At 48.8% G+C, this 14,399-nt stretch overlaps 1 protein-coding gene across 1 annotated transcript; it reads left to right on the top strand.

Moving 5' to 3' along the window:
* The first annotated feature begins 486 nt into the window (after window positions 1-486).
* Window positions 487-1,844, top strand: LOC140650033 (cygnin-like). The gene is made up of 2 exons (XM_072857900.1): window positions 487-544; window positions 1,711-1,844. The coding sequence occupies exons 1-2, from the start codon at window positions 487-489 to the stop codon at window positions 1,842-1,844; spliced, it is 192 nt and encodes a 63-aa protein (XP_072714001.1).
* Window positions 1,845-14,399: the final 12,555 nt, after the last annotated feature.

Below are 14,399 nucleotides of genomic sequence, written 5' to 3'. Positions count from 1 at the left end.
CCACATTTCAGCCCTATTGCATGCAGTTGCATCTCTGCCAGAGGCTGGGAAGGGCCTGAAACCCTGTGATACCGATCTTGTTCTCCCCTCATCATTATACCTGCAGATCTCCATCAGGTCCCTCTGACCCATCAGCCCAGTCCTAACAACTCTGCTATTGACAGCCCCTATTCATTTGTGCTCTCATCAAAGCCTGTGTGCTGAAATCCTGTCTGATATTGGGTAATCAGATCTGGGGGAAGGAGGTGGCTGCCAGCACACTTGGGCACACATGGGAAATTCTGGTGCTCGTGCCATGACTGCACACCCAGCCACTGACAGCACGGCTTGGATGAATTCCCGTGTCTCCCCAGCATCCTCCGCTCCGCAGGGAAACGCTCTATAAAAACCGACAGCCGCAGGCTCCCTGTATACCACCTCCTCCCTTTGAGCTCTCTCCGAGACTCCTCTCTCCAGCCCTGCTGAGATCCCAGCTCAACTCTAGCCATGAGGTTCCTCTACCTTGTCTTCGCTGTCTTCCTACTGGTCTCCCTGGCCACTCCAGGTAAGATGGCAAATAGGGCGAGATGAGCTGATACTAGCTGGAATTCTTTTAAAGTAACTTTAGCTCTTGAAAATATAGTTATTACCATTTGAGGTGACTGCTATAACCTGGCCGGGTACTTTAATGACTTCTTTCAAGGGACAATGAAATAAGGACTACCTCAGATTTGTGTAGGAATAACTGAGGTTAAAACTTCAGTATCCAGTCTGGGAGTGAGTCCAGGCCAGGCAATTGCCAAACAAGAGTCTGGATGTGGCCACTTCTCTCAGGGACTCAGAGAGTTTCATAGTACCAGAGGGGACTCTTCTGTGAAACTCGATTTCTGTGTCAAGGCTCAGTCCTGGGCACGTTTGATTTACTGGTGTGCCATAGCTATTGCTGCTTATGCCTGTTTCTGAGACTTGGAGGCTTTCTGGTCCCTCTACAAGAGTCAAAAGTGGATTCAGGGCTGAGATCTCCCAGACAGGCATTAGAAACCCCCTTCAGATACCAATTCTCATCCATCTGGGCCAAGTCTGTCATTTCGCCCAATTTTAACCACGACGGTGAGTATTTGGTGCTGCTGTGGGGCCAATTTCAAGACCTTTGCAGCATCCTTTCAGCCTTTTCTGGGTAAGAGGATAATTTTTAAAAGCATGATGTAAGTACAGGGACCTGAGTGGACAGCTAAATTTTTGAAATCAGCTTGATGTGGCTTTTTCTGTTTTGCTCTGAGAACACTGATCCTGTCCCTTAAGGAAAGGTACAAGACAAGGAAACACACGTGTACACAGATGAGCATCTTTATGAACTTGCACAGATGAGCATCTTTATGAGCTTTGCTTTTGGGCTGTCTCTCACGAGGGGAATGAATTGCTCTCCTTGGGAGCATCTCTTTCCCAAACTGCACCTGTGTCTTCAGCTGGCCTTGTAGTCACCAGCTGGGGGGAGAGGGATGCACAAGGAGTTCCTCAGGCTTGTGCTCTTCAAGGTCCCTTCCTGCTTTGGGGCTGGGCTTGGGCAGGAGCGCGGACATGTGGGAGAATGGAGCAGGACCTCCCTACGAGCAGGGTCTCATCCTTCTGACCACTGCCACGCTTGCACCTGGAGGTGACGGGAGGGCATGACAGTGGGGCACAGAGGCAGCTGTCCTGACCCAGCCACTCTCCCTCTGTCTCCCCTTGCAGGCTATGGGCAGATCAGGAAGCACTGCCCCAAGGTGGGCTACTGCTCCAGCAAGTGCACCAAGGCGGACGTGTGGTCCTTCTCCTCCGACTGCAAGTACTACTGCTGCATCCCGCCCGGCTGGAAGGGGAAATAGGAGCTGAAGAGGAAGCTTCTGGGGAAGAGGAGGCACCGTGGTGGCTTTGGGAGCAGCTTCTCAGCCGTCTCACCCAATTATCATCCCCTCCTCTCGATAATTAAAAAGAGAAAAAAAAGGAGATGTAACTCTGGTGTGTGCGGTGTGGTTACTTGTGTCCCCATGATCCCATGTCAAAACAGGTTCTCCAAGCCCAGCCCAAAGGCTCAGCAGCACTAAAAAAGCCTGAACGTCCAGTGACAACAAGCTGCAGAGCTGCCAGTGGTCTTATGGGGTAGGATTTGGGAAGAAAGGGTATAATTTTCCCTTTTGCCATCTCCATGTCCCTGAACACAACCCTCTGGAGACATGAGGGAATCTTTCAGTCCCTTACTGCTTTTTCAGGCTACAGGTTATTTGCACATGTCTTAAAAAACATGGGTAGTTCAGCAATGTCTCCTCTAAGCATAAGACAGCCGTCTCTCCATGAAAATTTCAGCAGCTCCCCAGATGTGAGGAACAGAGAACCAAATAGGCCCTCACAGACCTCACGCAATGGATTTTATGTTGTCTTTGTGCCAAAGTCCCACAACTGCTCAGTCAGTGCTTCTCTCTTATTTGCAGATCAATACTGTACTTAGGGTTTGGTTTCTGCTCTCCCTAGCTCAAACTGGGTGTGTTGGAGCAGAAAAAGGTACAGAGAAGAGCCATGAAGGTGATCAAAGGTGGGCAGAAGCTCTGTAGCAGGAGCAGTCATGCACCTCAGCATAGACAAAAGTGTTTAGAGACTCTCACCACGAGATTGTCAGTCTCGTACTTTTGCACCGGTCTAGGAGAGGCAACACAGTTTATAGTCTTCTCAGTAAGAAATGTAGTTCTTTCTACCACATAGCTATAGGGGTGAAGGTAGAGGTATAGTATGGGCATGTGGACGTAAGCAGGGAATAAGAGTCTGTGGTGGGTTGACCCTGGCTGGACACCAGGTGCCCACCAAGCCGCTCTATCACTCCCCCTCCTCAATGGGCCAGGGGAAGAAAATATGACGAAAGGCTTATGGGTCGAGATAAGGACAGGGAGATCACTCAGCAATTCCCATCATGGGAAAACAGACTCAACTTGGGGAAATCAATTTAATTTATTGCAAATCAAAGTCAGGGTAGGATAATGAGAAAACAAATCTTAAAATACCTCCCTCCCTCCAGCCTCCTTCTTCCCAGGATCAACTTCACTCCCGATTTCTCTACTCCTTCCCCCAGGTGATGCAGGGGGACAGGGAATGGGGGTTGCGGTCAATTCATCACATGTTGTCTCTGCTGCTCCTTCCTCCTCACACTCTCCCCCTGCTCCAGCGTGGGGTCCCTCCCACGGGAGACAGTCCTCCATGAACTTCTCCAACGTGAGTCCTCCCCATGGGCTGCAGTTCTTCACAAACTGCTCCAGCGTGGGTCCTTTCCATGGGGTGCAGTCCTTCAGGAACAGATTGCTCCAGCGTGGGTCCCCCACGGGGTCACAAGTCCTGCCAGCAAACCTGCTCCGGCGTGGGCTCCTCTCTCCATGGGTCCACAGGTCCTGCCAGGAGCCTGCTCCAGCGTGGGCTTCCCATGGGGTCACAGCCTCCTTCGGGCATCCACCTGCTCCGGCGTGGGTTCCTCCATGGGCTGCAGTGGATATCTGCTCCACTGTTAACCTCCACGGGCTGCAGGGGCACAGCCTGCCTCATCATGGTCTTCATCACGGGATGCAGAGGAATCTCTGCTCTGGCGCCTGGAGCACCTCCTCCCCCTCCTTCCTCACTGCCCTTGGTGTCTGCAGGGCTCTTCCTCTCACATATTCTCACTCCTCTCTCCAGCTGCTGTTGTACAGCAGTTTTTTCCCCTTCTTAAATATGTTATCCCAGAGGCACTACCACCATCACTGATGGGCTCAGCCTTGGCCAGCAGTGGGTCCGTCTTGGAGCCAGCTGGCATTGGCTGTATCAGGCATGGAGGAAGCTTCTGTCATCTTCTCACAAAAGTCACCCCTGTAGCCCCCCCACTACCAAAACCTTGCCATGTAAACCCCAATACAGAGTCCAACAGTGAAACAGGTTCTGCAAGGAAAAGCTGCTACAACCAGCTCTGCTCTCACTTGCCTGAGGAGGGGTCTATATGACACTGCCCACCACCAGTCGCCATTTGAGGGTTTGCTGAATGGTATTTTTCCAGCAGGAATTTGTTGTGAGTTAATGGCTGGCATCACTGAACTATCTAATGGATACAGTCGTTGTTGTTGTTTGTAGAGGAGTCAGGGACCAGAAGAGGTATAGGGCCTGAGTGATCATTTCCCTTCTAGAGAGAGGACAGCTAGAGGGGTGCACTAGGAAAATTTGGGGCAGTTTAATCCTTCTTCTGCCTTATCTTCTCTGCTTCTCTCCTGCTTTCTTACCTTGCAATACAATGGACACACTCAATGCAGAAAGAGAGAGCAAGTGCAAATCCACAGGGACTGGGATCTGCTCAGCATCTTAGAGCTGTGCTGTCCAAGTTGGATGTGAAGGATGGAGTGGAAGGGACCCCCTTGTTCCCAGTCCCTTCATGTCTTTGTCCACCTGGCAGTCTCCGGGTGGGATTAAAATGGAGATTAGGGAGAGATAAACTGAGGTGTTTACATAGAAGGATCTACAGACATGCTAGTGGTTGATTGAGTTGCCTAAAGAAAGATGTCCAGTGCCATCTGAGGCACCAGTGAATGCCTGGGACATCTATATGTGGCTGGCAGGTATGATATGGGAGCTATGGGAGACCATTACTCTCTAGAGACACAGCTGGAGACCAGGTGGGACACCTCAAAGATGCACCTAAGATGTCTGAGTCGCTGGGAATAGTCAGTCCAGTCAATAGTGTTGAGAGAGTTTAGAGCATGGTTCAACTCATCCTAAATAAAAACCTCCAGGCCAGTAAGCCCAGTGACTCTCCCAGCTCCATGGATTATATTGAGTAGATCTCCATTGACTATCAAAGGAGTGTAGACATCCAGAACAAAAGGGGACACCCACATGAGAAATCAAAATACAGGTGTATTCATCTCTAAATTAATCCCACTCAGAGTGGATAGACTTGGAGCGAGTGCTTCTGCAATTTTTGCTCTCCAGGGCAGATAGCCCCAGCCTGCTCTCAGGCAGTTCTGGAGGGAATGGTGTAATGCAGTGCCAATATTGTTCAGTCTGAAAAGTTCACTCATTGCCAGGGAACACAACCTACAGTATCTCTGCTTGGGGTCAGTTTCTTCTTGGACTGGAGGTGCTGTGGTAGCTATTTCTTTGCTTGTCCTCAAGAGAGAAGGAAATGAGGGAAGAAACACATCAGTCACAAGCTGATGTAAATGTAAATGCTAGGAATTCTTCCCAGCTTGTGGTGGAGGAGACTTTAGGTGGGCAATAGAGGCATAAGGTACTTACCACTCTTCTTTGACCACCTCTGCACTTACTGCTTTGCTATATTCTATTCATTTATGCTTACAAAGTCCAACACTCAGAGGCTAGAACTGAGTTGCTATTTATCCTATCTGCAGAAAGTGCCTTCCAAATCTCTTGGACATGGTTGATGTAGGAGAGTAGAAGAAACTTGGGAAATTTCAGGAGATCTCACATGGTGCCATCTGTGTTCAGGCAACTGAATCGAGCCCCAGATGATTAGCTTAGACTGGTGACCTCACCTTCAGACAGCCAGAGGTTTTTTTGCAGGAAAGACATTTCAACTATATAACAACTTGCATGTCCATTGCCACAGCACTTTGGATTCTAGTAGAGGGTCTAGGTCTAGTTGGGAATGCATACAGTGGAGTTGTCCAGTGTAGTACCAGTCCTCTCAGGTCTCTGTTTTGGAAGGGAAGAAGAAGGGGTCTTAAACTTGTTGCTATAACACTGCCCACCACACACCACAACCATTCAAGCCAACACCAAGTCCCCTGGTCAGAGACTGATAGTCCCAATTGTCTGTGTTAAGAGCTTTGGCAGCCAGATTGAGAGGAGTCCAGCTCCCAAGGGAGAGACGCCTGCACAGGCCACATGAGATGCCTTCAAAGAGCCAGTGACAAACGGGCACAGAGTGAACGTCTCATTGTCAGATGGCCACTGGGTTGGAGTGACATAATATCCCGCTAAGCAGCAAACAATGTGTCCTTGGACAGCAGCGAAGTCACGCTACTTCTTAACACTGTCCTCTCTGTCAAGAAATGTCTATAAATATCAGGGTCTCCAGCCTTTTTCTTAGCAACTGATTCAAGATCTCTCTGCAAGGCTGCATCGCAGACCTGCTGTGATCCTGGTGGATATCCAGTCATGAGGATCATCTATGTTGTGTTTGCTGTTTTTCTAATGGCCTTGATGGCCACCCCAGGTAAGGTGGCAAATTATGTGGAGCAGAAATGAGAGATAATAGTGAACCATAAAGGAATTAAGGTAAAAAAAAGACTTTTCCAGGAAAGTAGGTGTGGGTGGTGAGTCTTGTATGAAGATTTTGGTTGGGTTTGGCTCACGAGACTTTTGGAGTGGAGTTCAGCTCCAGAATCACACCACCCTAGATTTAGACATCCACCATCTGGGGGTCTCCATGTGAACTGGGTCCCATCACAGTCATTGGACACTAGTCGACAGAGTCAGAGCAATTCAGTTAATCTTAAGCTAAATACCCAGGGTTTGACTATATTGGTAAATTCAGCAGTGCCAGGACTGAAGTCTCAGCTTGACATTTGAGCTAAGTCTTCCACACCATTAACTGACAGCGTTGTCACTGGCTCAGTTTTGCTCTTGGCTAAATAGCATGGACTCAAACCATTCCTGAGACAAGCACTGACAGTGGCCAGGGTCCATTCCCAAGTATCAGTGTGGATGTGGACACTTTGTTTTAAGGAGAGAGTTTACTGTGTGGTGGGATTTCTCTCCTGTTGACCATGATGAATTAGTCAATGCAGATGTAGATCTCTCTCTTTCTTTCTTTCTACAGGCAAAAACCAGTCAAAAAAGAGCTGCAGTGGGTATTGTTCCAGGACATGTGCTAAAGGAGAGAAGGAGGAGCATACTGAAGACTGCAGGAGGATGCACTGCTGCCTGACACACAGGAAAAAGAAGTAGAGCAGAGACTTTCAGTGCTGAGAGGAGGAGGGAAACAGTGATGTTTGCATTAGTTTCTTCTTGTTTGATGGAAATGGATTTTGCTCCTCTCATTAAAAAAGAACAGTTTTCACCCTGAAGTGTGCTGTGTGGTTCATCGTCTTCCAAAAAGTTGTGTGCAGAGGATCAGGAAAGATCTGGTAAGTCTTCCCAGATAAATTCGTGTTTATGGAGATGATATGGTCAAATCCAGATACTGCACTTTCTCATACCAGCCTCATCACAACAGGAGTCATATTGAGTTTCTTAGTAGTCTGTTCATGTGAAGTTATGCCTTTGTGTGGTTCAAATCCTGCAGGGATGCGCAGGAGCAGGGACAGTGGGGTGGTATCAGAGAGAAATCCACCATATACCCCATCACTGTCCTCCAGAGGTCTGTCCCACACTTGGACTGAGATGATCTATCAGCAATGACCATCACCAAGGCTTTTCATATTCACTATATCCATCACCAAACGTGTCCACATCGACATCTCTGAGTCATGTCCTCTAAGCTCAGACTTGCTTGCTGCCCAAGTTACAGTACCAGCCAGCAGACCCCAGCAGGTCCCACAAAACCACTGAGCGTTATTCTCTGAGACGTTGGCCAGCACCGGCTGAAAGTTATGATCACCAAGGTGTGCAGCACACTGCAAACACCATCTTTGCCTTGTAAGACCAGAGACCCCTACACAGGTTTTCATTACCTTTTCTTCTAGTCCAGACAATCTGAACCAGCAGCTCAGACATAATCCTCTGAAGGTGTTGGCTTCAGTTTCCAAAGCCCTTTTGGATTTCTTCAGATGTCTTCGACATGTGCATAACCTTACAGGCATGTGGGACGTCCTAGCTCAGACCCTCACCCCCCTGCACTGCCAATACATTGGGAATCAACTCTCTAAAGCATTTGTATCCCATGATGTTGATGTTTCCTCCCGTTCTTCCCCCACTGTTTGTCCGTTGGCAGCTCAGAGCCCTACTTGCTCAAAACAAGAGTCATGTGAAGGCAGCAAATTGCTGCTAAAGCCTTCGGTTTGGACTGCGGTAGGGCCTTGGTCCTGGAGTCAATACTTCATGAGCAAAGCTCTCACTGACTTAAATGGTGCAAGATCAGGACTGGAATGAGAGGGGGAATACAGCAACGACCACTGCTTTGTGAGCAGCTCTGTGCTGTGCTGCAGAGGCACTTCGTAAGCACAGGCTCCTCGGGACCGAGTAGCTGGAGAATTAAGCAGGAGGAGAGAGACACAATCTGTCACGTCTCAGATAACAGATTGGACCTAGCTAGGGCTAGTGCAGCCTAAAAATTGTGCTGTGACTTCTGAATCTGCAAATTGCCACCGGCAATTAAGTATCGTCCCCAGATGGACTTAGTTTTTTTCCTTCGGCAGTCTTGTGTCATTAGCCCCTGTTTTCTCCAAAACAGGGTAACTCTCTCAATAAGTTTGCACGATGGGGTAAATAGCCCATGGCATCCGTGCTGAGTCATGAGGAGACTCTTCCCAAGGAGACAGCATGGGGAACTGGTCATTCTCGGCCAAGGCAGCATCCCTTAGCATCACTGGGTCCACTTGAAGGACAAAAATTTGGTGAATGTGAAAGCAATCTCTGACCCACTGGTGAGAGCAGAGCTGCAGCCACTGCCGGCAGCAAAGAGCCCGACCTTGTGTAGTGCAGAGCTTAGAAAATATAAGGAATATTCAGAGAGATACGTCCTAAACCCTAGAAATTGTCAATTTGGAAAAATTTTGGAGGGTCTTACCATGGGTTAGGCATGCGTTACCAAGATGCTAAATAACAGCCCTGAGGCACTGCCTGACACTCATTTATATCTCACCCTGCCAAAGAAATCCAACAGGAATGTGCAGGGAACGCAATGGCTTGAACCTGCCTCCCGCAAGGCACATGCATGGTTGTTTCTGCACAACCTGGGCATCCTCTGCAGCGTCTTTCAGCTTCTCCCTCCCACGTCAAAGCAGCAGGGCTTCCTCCTGTCTTGCACGTTCCCTATGAATTATCCAGCCTCACTGCTGTGGGACCGTGCTGGATGAATCAGACAGTTCTCCTCACAGCCTCTTGCCTTCTCCTTTTTGTCCTGTGCTTTTATTTAAACAAGAATTTAAAATGCCCGGACATGAAAGAAAACATTTTGCCTGATTTCAAAGGAATCCTTTCTTCTTTCTTTTTTTGGACAAACTGAAAAGGCAAAAACTTCATTTCTTTTTAGATCAAAGTCAATTTTCTTTCAATTCTTGGGGCTTGCCAGTGAACCAGAAAATCCACTGCGTGCCCCGCTGCGGTTCGGAGAACAGGGGTGTGCACCGGTGCGGCAGCGGGAAGCAGAGCACACAAGCTAGACGAGAAGGAAATATCCAGGGCTTTTCTTTGCTCACCATTTTCTTGGAAGACAAAGCACAAAGCAACCCACATCAGCTTCATGCATTGCTGACCCTAGCTCCCATTCATCACTGTGATTTTCTCTCCTTGTCTAGCAATGCCTCCAGGAGAGGCTCTTAGAAATCCCTGCTGCGGGGTACTGTGGATGCTGAGACTTCACCTGGGTTCGAGGGGAGACTGGGCAGGTTTCCTGGAGAGGAATTCACTGTGGCTCAGGGTATTGCCTTCTGCAGATGTTTGAGGTCAATTTTTCCTTTTAGTCCCATCAATTTCCTCAGCTGTGGACTCTGGTGTCACCTCCTAATAGGCACACGTGAGTTATCCTAAGCACAGGGGAAAAAGGGCTGCCCCGTCTCTTTGAGGGGAAGGAAAGCATGGTTTTACTCAGTTTTAATGTGCAGCAAAGAGAAAGGATTTAAAAGCTCTAAATATATGAGAAAAACACTTCAGCCAAACCCAAATCTTTTCCCTTCCCCAGCTGAACTCCACCAATCCCAATTTCACATTGTGGGACATTTATTTAAAGAAATTATTTTATTTCTATGGAAAAATACCTATGGAAAAATGTCAGTAATAGTGCTATCACATTGCCATTTTGCTCTTGCCCTCATTTCTTCCCCATCTGCATTCCTGGGTCTGTAGCGAGATACTTTAGGAAGGGCAGGAACATCCACTCAGAGCACTGGGAGCGGGAGCGATGCCCGCTGCTTGTGCATTGCCAAGCTTGCTGGTTCCTGCTTCCAACATGCCTTGAGGAAACACAAAATACACTGCAGATAATGACAATTTCATCTTTTAGTGAGGCTGGAGTTGACAGAGGTCAACAGAGCCTATTGCAGGTCTAACTTGGATGCAGGTATTAGTGATGTACTTCCCTCCTTGTCTGAGATGTGCCAGTTCACTTTGCTGTTTGGAAATACCTAAGGATGCTCATAAAGGCAATTTCCAGCTCACCCAGCGTTGCTGCAAAGCACCCTGGCAGGATTCCCCACATGTCCTGACCACCACACAGGCCAAGTGCTGCAGCCGACCACAGTCAGTGCTTACTTCTAGCACTTTCATTATTATCATTGCTGCAGTTATTGCTTTCATCACTGTGGGAGCTTTTTGAAATGTTCCCCATCCCTGTGCCCTTGTTACACTAGATGCTGGGCAGTCAGGGAGCAGAAGGCAGCAGACATCACCAAGAGCTGAAGACTTACAATCTTCATCACCGAAGCCAGCTCAGCAGAAAGCCAATGATTTTACTTCCAAAAGTTATACTTACTTCCAAAAGTTTAAGCCCACAGCTGCCTGTCTGCAGGAGAGAAACACTCCCTGATTACTCAGAAAAGACATCTCCTGTCTGGCAGGGAGGCTGCAAGGGCCAGGTGAGGACAACAGCAAAGCTGCCCACCGGTGAGGGATGGGGACGGCGGAGGGGTGGGGGATTGCTCACACACCAGTCGGTAGTGCCAGTTGGCCAGAAAACAGGCCCTGGCACTGTTTAATTGACTGGAAGAGATGTCTCCAGTGTGTCCAAGGCCACAGGAGCAGAGCCAGGAATACGCTGCATGACTTATTTCTCTTGGACTGGTGAACTCAAAGAAACAGCGTTGGGGGAAATAGAGCTAAGGATGTTGTTTTGTATTTGAGTCTGCTTGTAGATTGCAAATATAATGTGGAGAGAAAGGTGACATGATGAAAAGGATGCTTGGAAAAGAAAGGATTTTGTGTTTGCGTTCCTATCTTCCGCTTCCAAAGACAAAGCCTGGAGAGCAGAGATGCAGGGGATGGGGATATGGAGGGGACTTTGTTTCCAATCCTGAGGAACTCCTGCGATGAAAACTGAGGCAGAGGAAAGCTCTGGGAAGGGAGGTGGGGATTTGTTGAGGGGACACCCTGGTCTTTTGTGGGTGGGTGACTGGTAGCACAGTGTGCTCTGCCACCGGGTGGTAGAGCTCGCCCCACCATCTCATTGTGTCCTTCTGCAAGGCAGGACAATTTGGGTATAGAGACCACAGACAGCTGAGACCACAAGCCAGTGTATTCCTGGCTCCTACAGCTGTTCCTTCTCGGGTTCCCCATCCAACCACCCCCTCCAAAGCAGGTGCTCCAAGCACCATGGATGGTGAGTAAATGCTGCAGGAGCAACCCAAGCTGCTGGGTCTGCCAGCATAAAGGCAACTTGGCTCACGTACAACAAGAGGAAATCCAAATCCCTCTTCCAGGAGGAGGCAGGCGTGATCACTTTTCCAGGCAGAAACCAGCACTAGCAAATTACCAAAAGCACGGCTAGAGACATGGCTTTCAGCAGCTCTCTGCAGCTCTTGAACTCTGTCTCCCATGGGCCTTGCCAGCTGCAGTGTCAGTAGTCAAGGTGAGACACATATCTCCTGGTCAGAGTCCAGCCAGCTGGCGAGGAAGAAGATTTGGGGAAGGCTGCCATCTTTTGGATGACTGCAAAATAACGGCACCTGCTTAGGAAATGCTGCTCATGGACCTGAGAGATGTCAGCTCAAGCCTTTTTCTTGGAGACAAGTTGCAGCCGTAGATGACTGAAGTTATTCCTGCTTTGGTCTTGCCTCCCACAGATGGATCCAGATCTTTATTTAGGGCAAACTATGATCAGATCTGGAAATTATATGGAGGATTTTCTGTCTGGCCGTTCATGACCTTCAGCAGTGGCTGTACCTGCAAGGATGGAGGTGCACATCTGGAGAGCAATATTCAAGCTACCTTCCACCTGGCTGGCTCAGGTCCTGCAAGGAACACAGAGGATGCAGGTGGAAGAGATGCAACTAGGCTTGTACATTAGTTTTGAGGGTCTCTCTGCCTATCCCTGCTGCTGTTAGGTGATTTCAGGGGCTCCTTTTACCTTTCCACAAAGAAAAGTTTCCAAGTTTCCACAAAGAAACCTTTTTTGGCATTTACCATTGCTATACCTGCTCTCTCAGTCTCTGAGGTGTAAGCTCCGACACCAGCCACTTCGGTCCTACACTCCTCTTGATAACGTCCCCTGGGTCCCCTCCACCACTCTGTCTCACAGGCCCAGCTGCTCCATGGCCTTAAATGCATCAGAACACCTGCCCGCCTGGTGGCCCACTTTCCTGCAGATTAAACATTTGTCTAATGGCCATAAGCTGCTTAAATACGTCTTGGGCAAAGCCCCTTTGTGAGCGCTCCAAGAACAAATGGTTCCCTGCTGGGACCACTGGTATGCCCCCACATCAAAGCCTTTCTTATGGATGTATCATCTGTTTCCTTTCCCTTTCGTGCATCCAGTCTGCTTTTCTCCTTTCCACGGGCATGAAGGAGTGAAGAATTTTCCCCATCAAGGACAAAGGGAGATTGCCTGCTTCACATGGCCAAAGAGACTCTGCAAGCCTGCATCTCTTTTCCACCCTGCCCCATCTCTCTGGAATATCCCAATGCAAGCCTCTTCCCCCAATCCCATACTGTCTTCATCTAGCAAGCCAATACCACAATGTTTAGGATCAGTCAATGCATGAGTGTACAGCACTTTTTAATCAGCCTGACAAAACCCAAATCAAATCAGAGTCAAAATATTCATTGCATCCATGATTTTCCACCCCCACAAGCCTGGCAGCTCTACATCTCCATTGCTTGAGCTCCCTTGCCATCTCTGACCAAGCTGAAACCTTTAGCCTAGCCCCCTAAGAGCATCAAATGCAGATAAAGTGAGAGTGCTCGAAAGCCAGATCAGCAGCTTGTTTGACTGTACGTAGCATGGGAGGATGATCAAGCTGAATGATGCTGGGAATATCTGGCCCAGACAGTAAGAGTTGGGATTTTTTTTCTAAGGGAACTTTTTATCTTGATGAATTTAACCTGTTACCCAAATTTTGCCTCCAGAGGATGCATGATATAAACCACTGCTCCTCTGCTGCATCCCTGCTTTGTTATCTATATTGAAAGCAAATACTGCCTCTAAAATCTAAACAATAATACATCTTACCATGCTCTGAATATACAGCAAAGAAATAATAGAAAAGACCCAATACAGAACTGAAACCACTAGAAACAAGCAAGGACTTCCAGCAACACTCCATGCCCTAAAATCAAGGGGATTCATGCAGGGCTTATGCTATTAGAGGGGGACAATGGGATGTGCACATCATGCGATGCTAAGCTAGGGCTCCTAAGCCGTGGCTCCTTGAGGATTAGAGAAGGAAAGCGTGTGGGGGAGGTGGCTGGAATGGAGGAACGAGGAATGGCTTAACATTGCCAGATTTTAGAGTATCATGGGGGTTGGTGGCTGCGATACCCTTTGGGAAAGTATAGTCTGGTCGGAGGGAAGGACTCGTGGCTGCATGGGAAGGTGAAAAAGGGGCAAGGTGATGCTATTGCCCAGAGATATGTTCTGCTTTTCAGCTAGGACATCACAAGGATGCCTCTCTTGTGTGGGGAGTCCCAAGGGGGGGTGCTCTGCAGGCAGTAGCGTTGGAGCCCAGTGCTTCAGCTCCCACCACTCATGGTGCTGCAAGGGCTGGGAGAGGGCAGATGGGCCCATAGGGAGGAGCACAGTGGCATAAGGGAGATGTGGAGGAGGGAAGGGAAACAGGATGACCAGCAAGGGTATGGAGGGATGCGGGCAGGAGGAGTTCCAGGTGCAGAACAACACCAGAGACCAGAAAGGGGAAGGTTGCATTAACCAAGGTGATGTGATGGCTTCATAAGTATCTCAGGACTTGGCACAGGGAAGGGTTGGGTAGGTGCTGGACCCTGTGGCTTAAAGAAGGGAAAAAATGGAGGGAGGAGTGGTGTCAGGGAATGAAGGCAATTCATCCAATGCCTGTATGACCAAGAGGATTTAGAGGTGGTCCTGGAGGACTGGTCTGGTTTGGTGTTTCAAAGAGGAAGAGTTGGGTGCTCAGAGTGACTAGCAGCGGGTAATTGCCTAGAGAGTCAAAAAAGATATGAAGAGCATCCAAAGCTGCTCAGGAAAGGCAGATGCACCCTGGGTAAGAAAGAGCCCAGTCTGATCAGCTCCAAGCTCAGTCTGGTGGAAGATGTGGCCCAGCACAGACATGTTCATTCCTCCCTAAGGA

Source organism: Ciconia boyciana, chromosome 3 (assembly GCF_034638445.1).
Source record: "Ciconia boyciana chromosome 3, ASM3463844v1, whole genome shotgun sequence".
NCBI lineage: Eukaryota > Metazoa > Chordata > Aves > Ciconiiformes > Ciconiidae > Ciconia > Ciconia boyciana.
The sequence above is the reverse complement of the archived record's forward strand: the minus strand, read 5'-3'. Positions and strand labels throughout refer to the sequence as shown.

Bases quoted from the DNA above. Each gene is read 5' to 3' on its own strand.
- LOC140650033 (XM_072857900.1), top strand. From the start codon at position 487: ATGAGGTTCCTCTACCTTGTCTTCGCTGTCTTCCTACTGGTCTCCCTG. The intron at 545-1,710 runs GTAAGATGGCAA...CTCCCCTTGCAG, and splicing joins GGTCTCCCTGGCCACTCCAG to GCTATGGGCAGATCAGGAAG.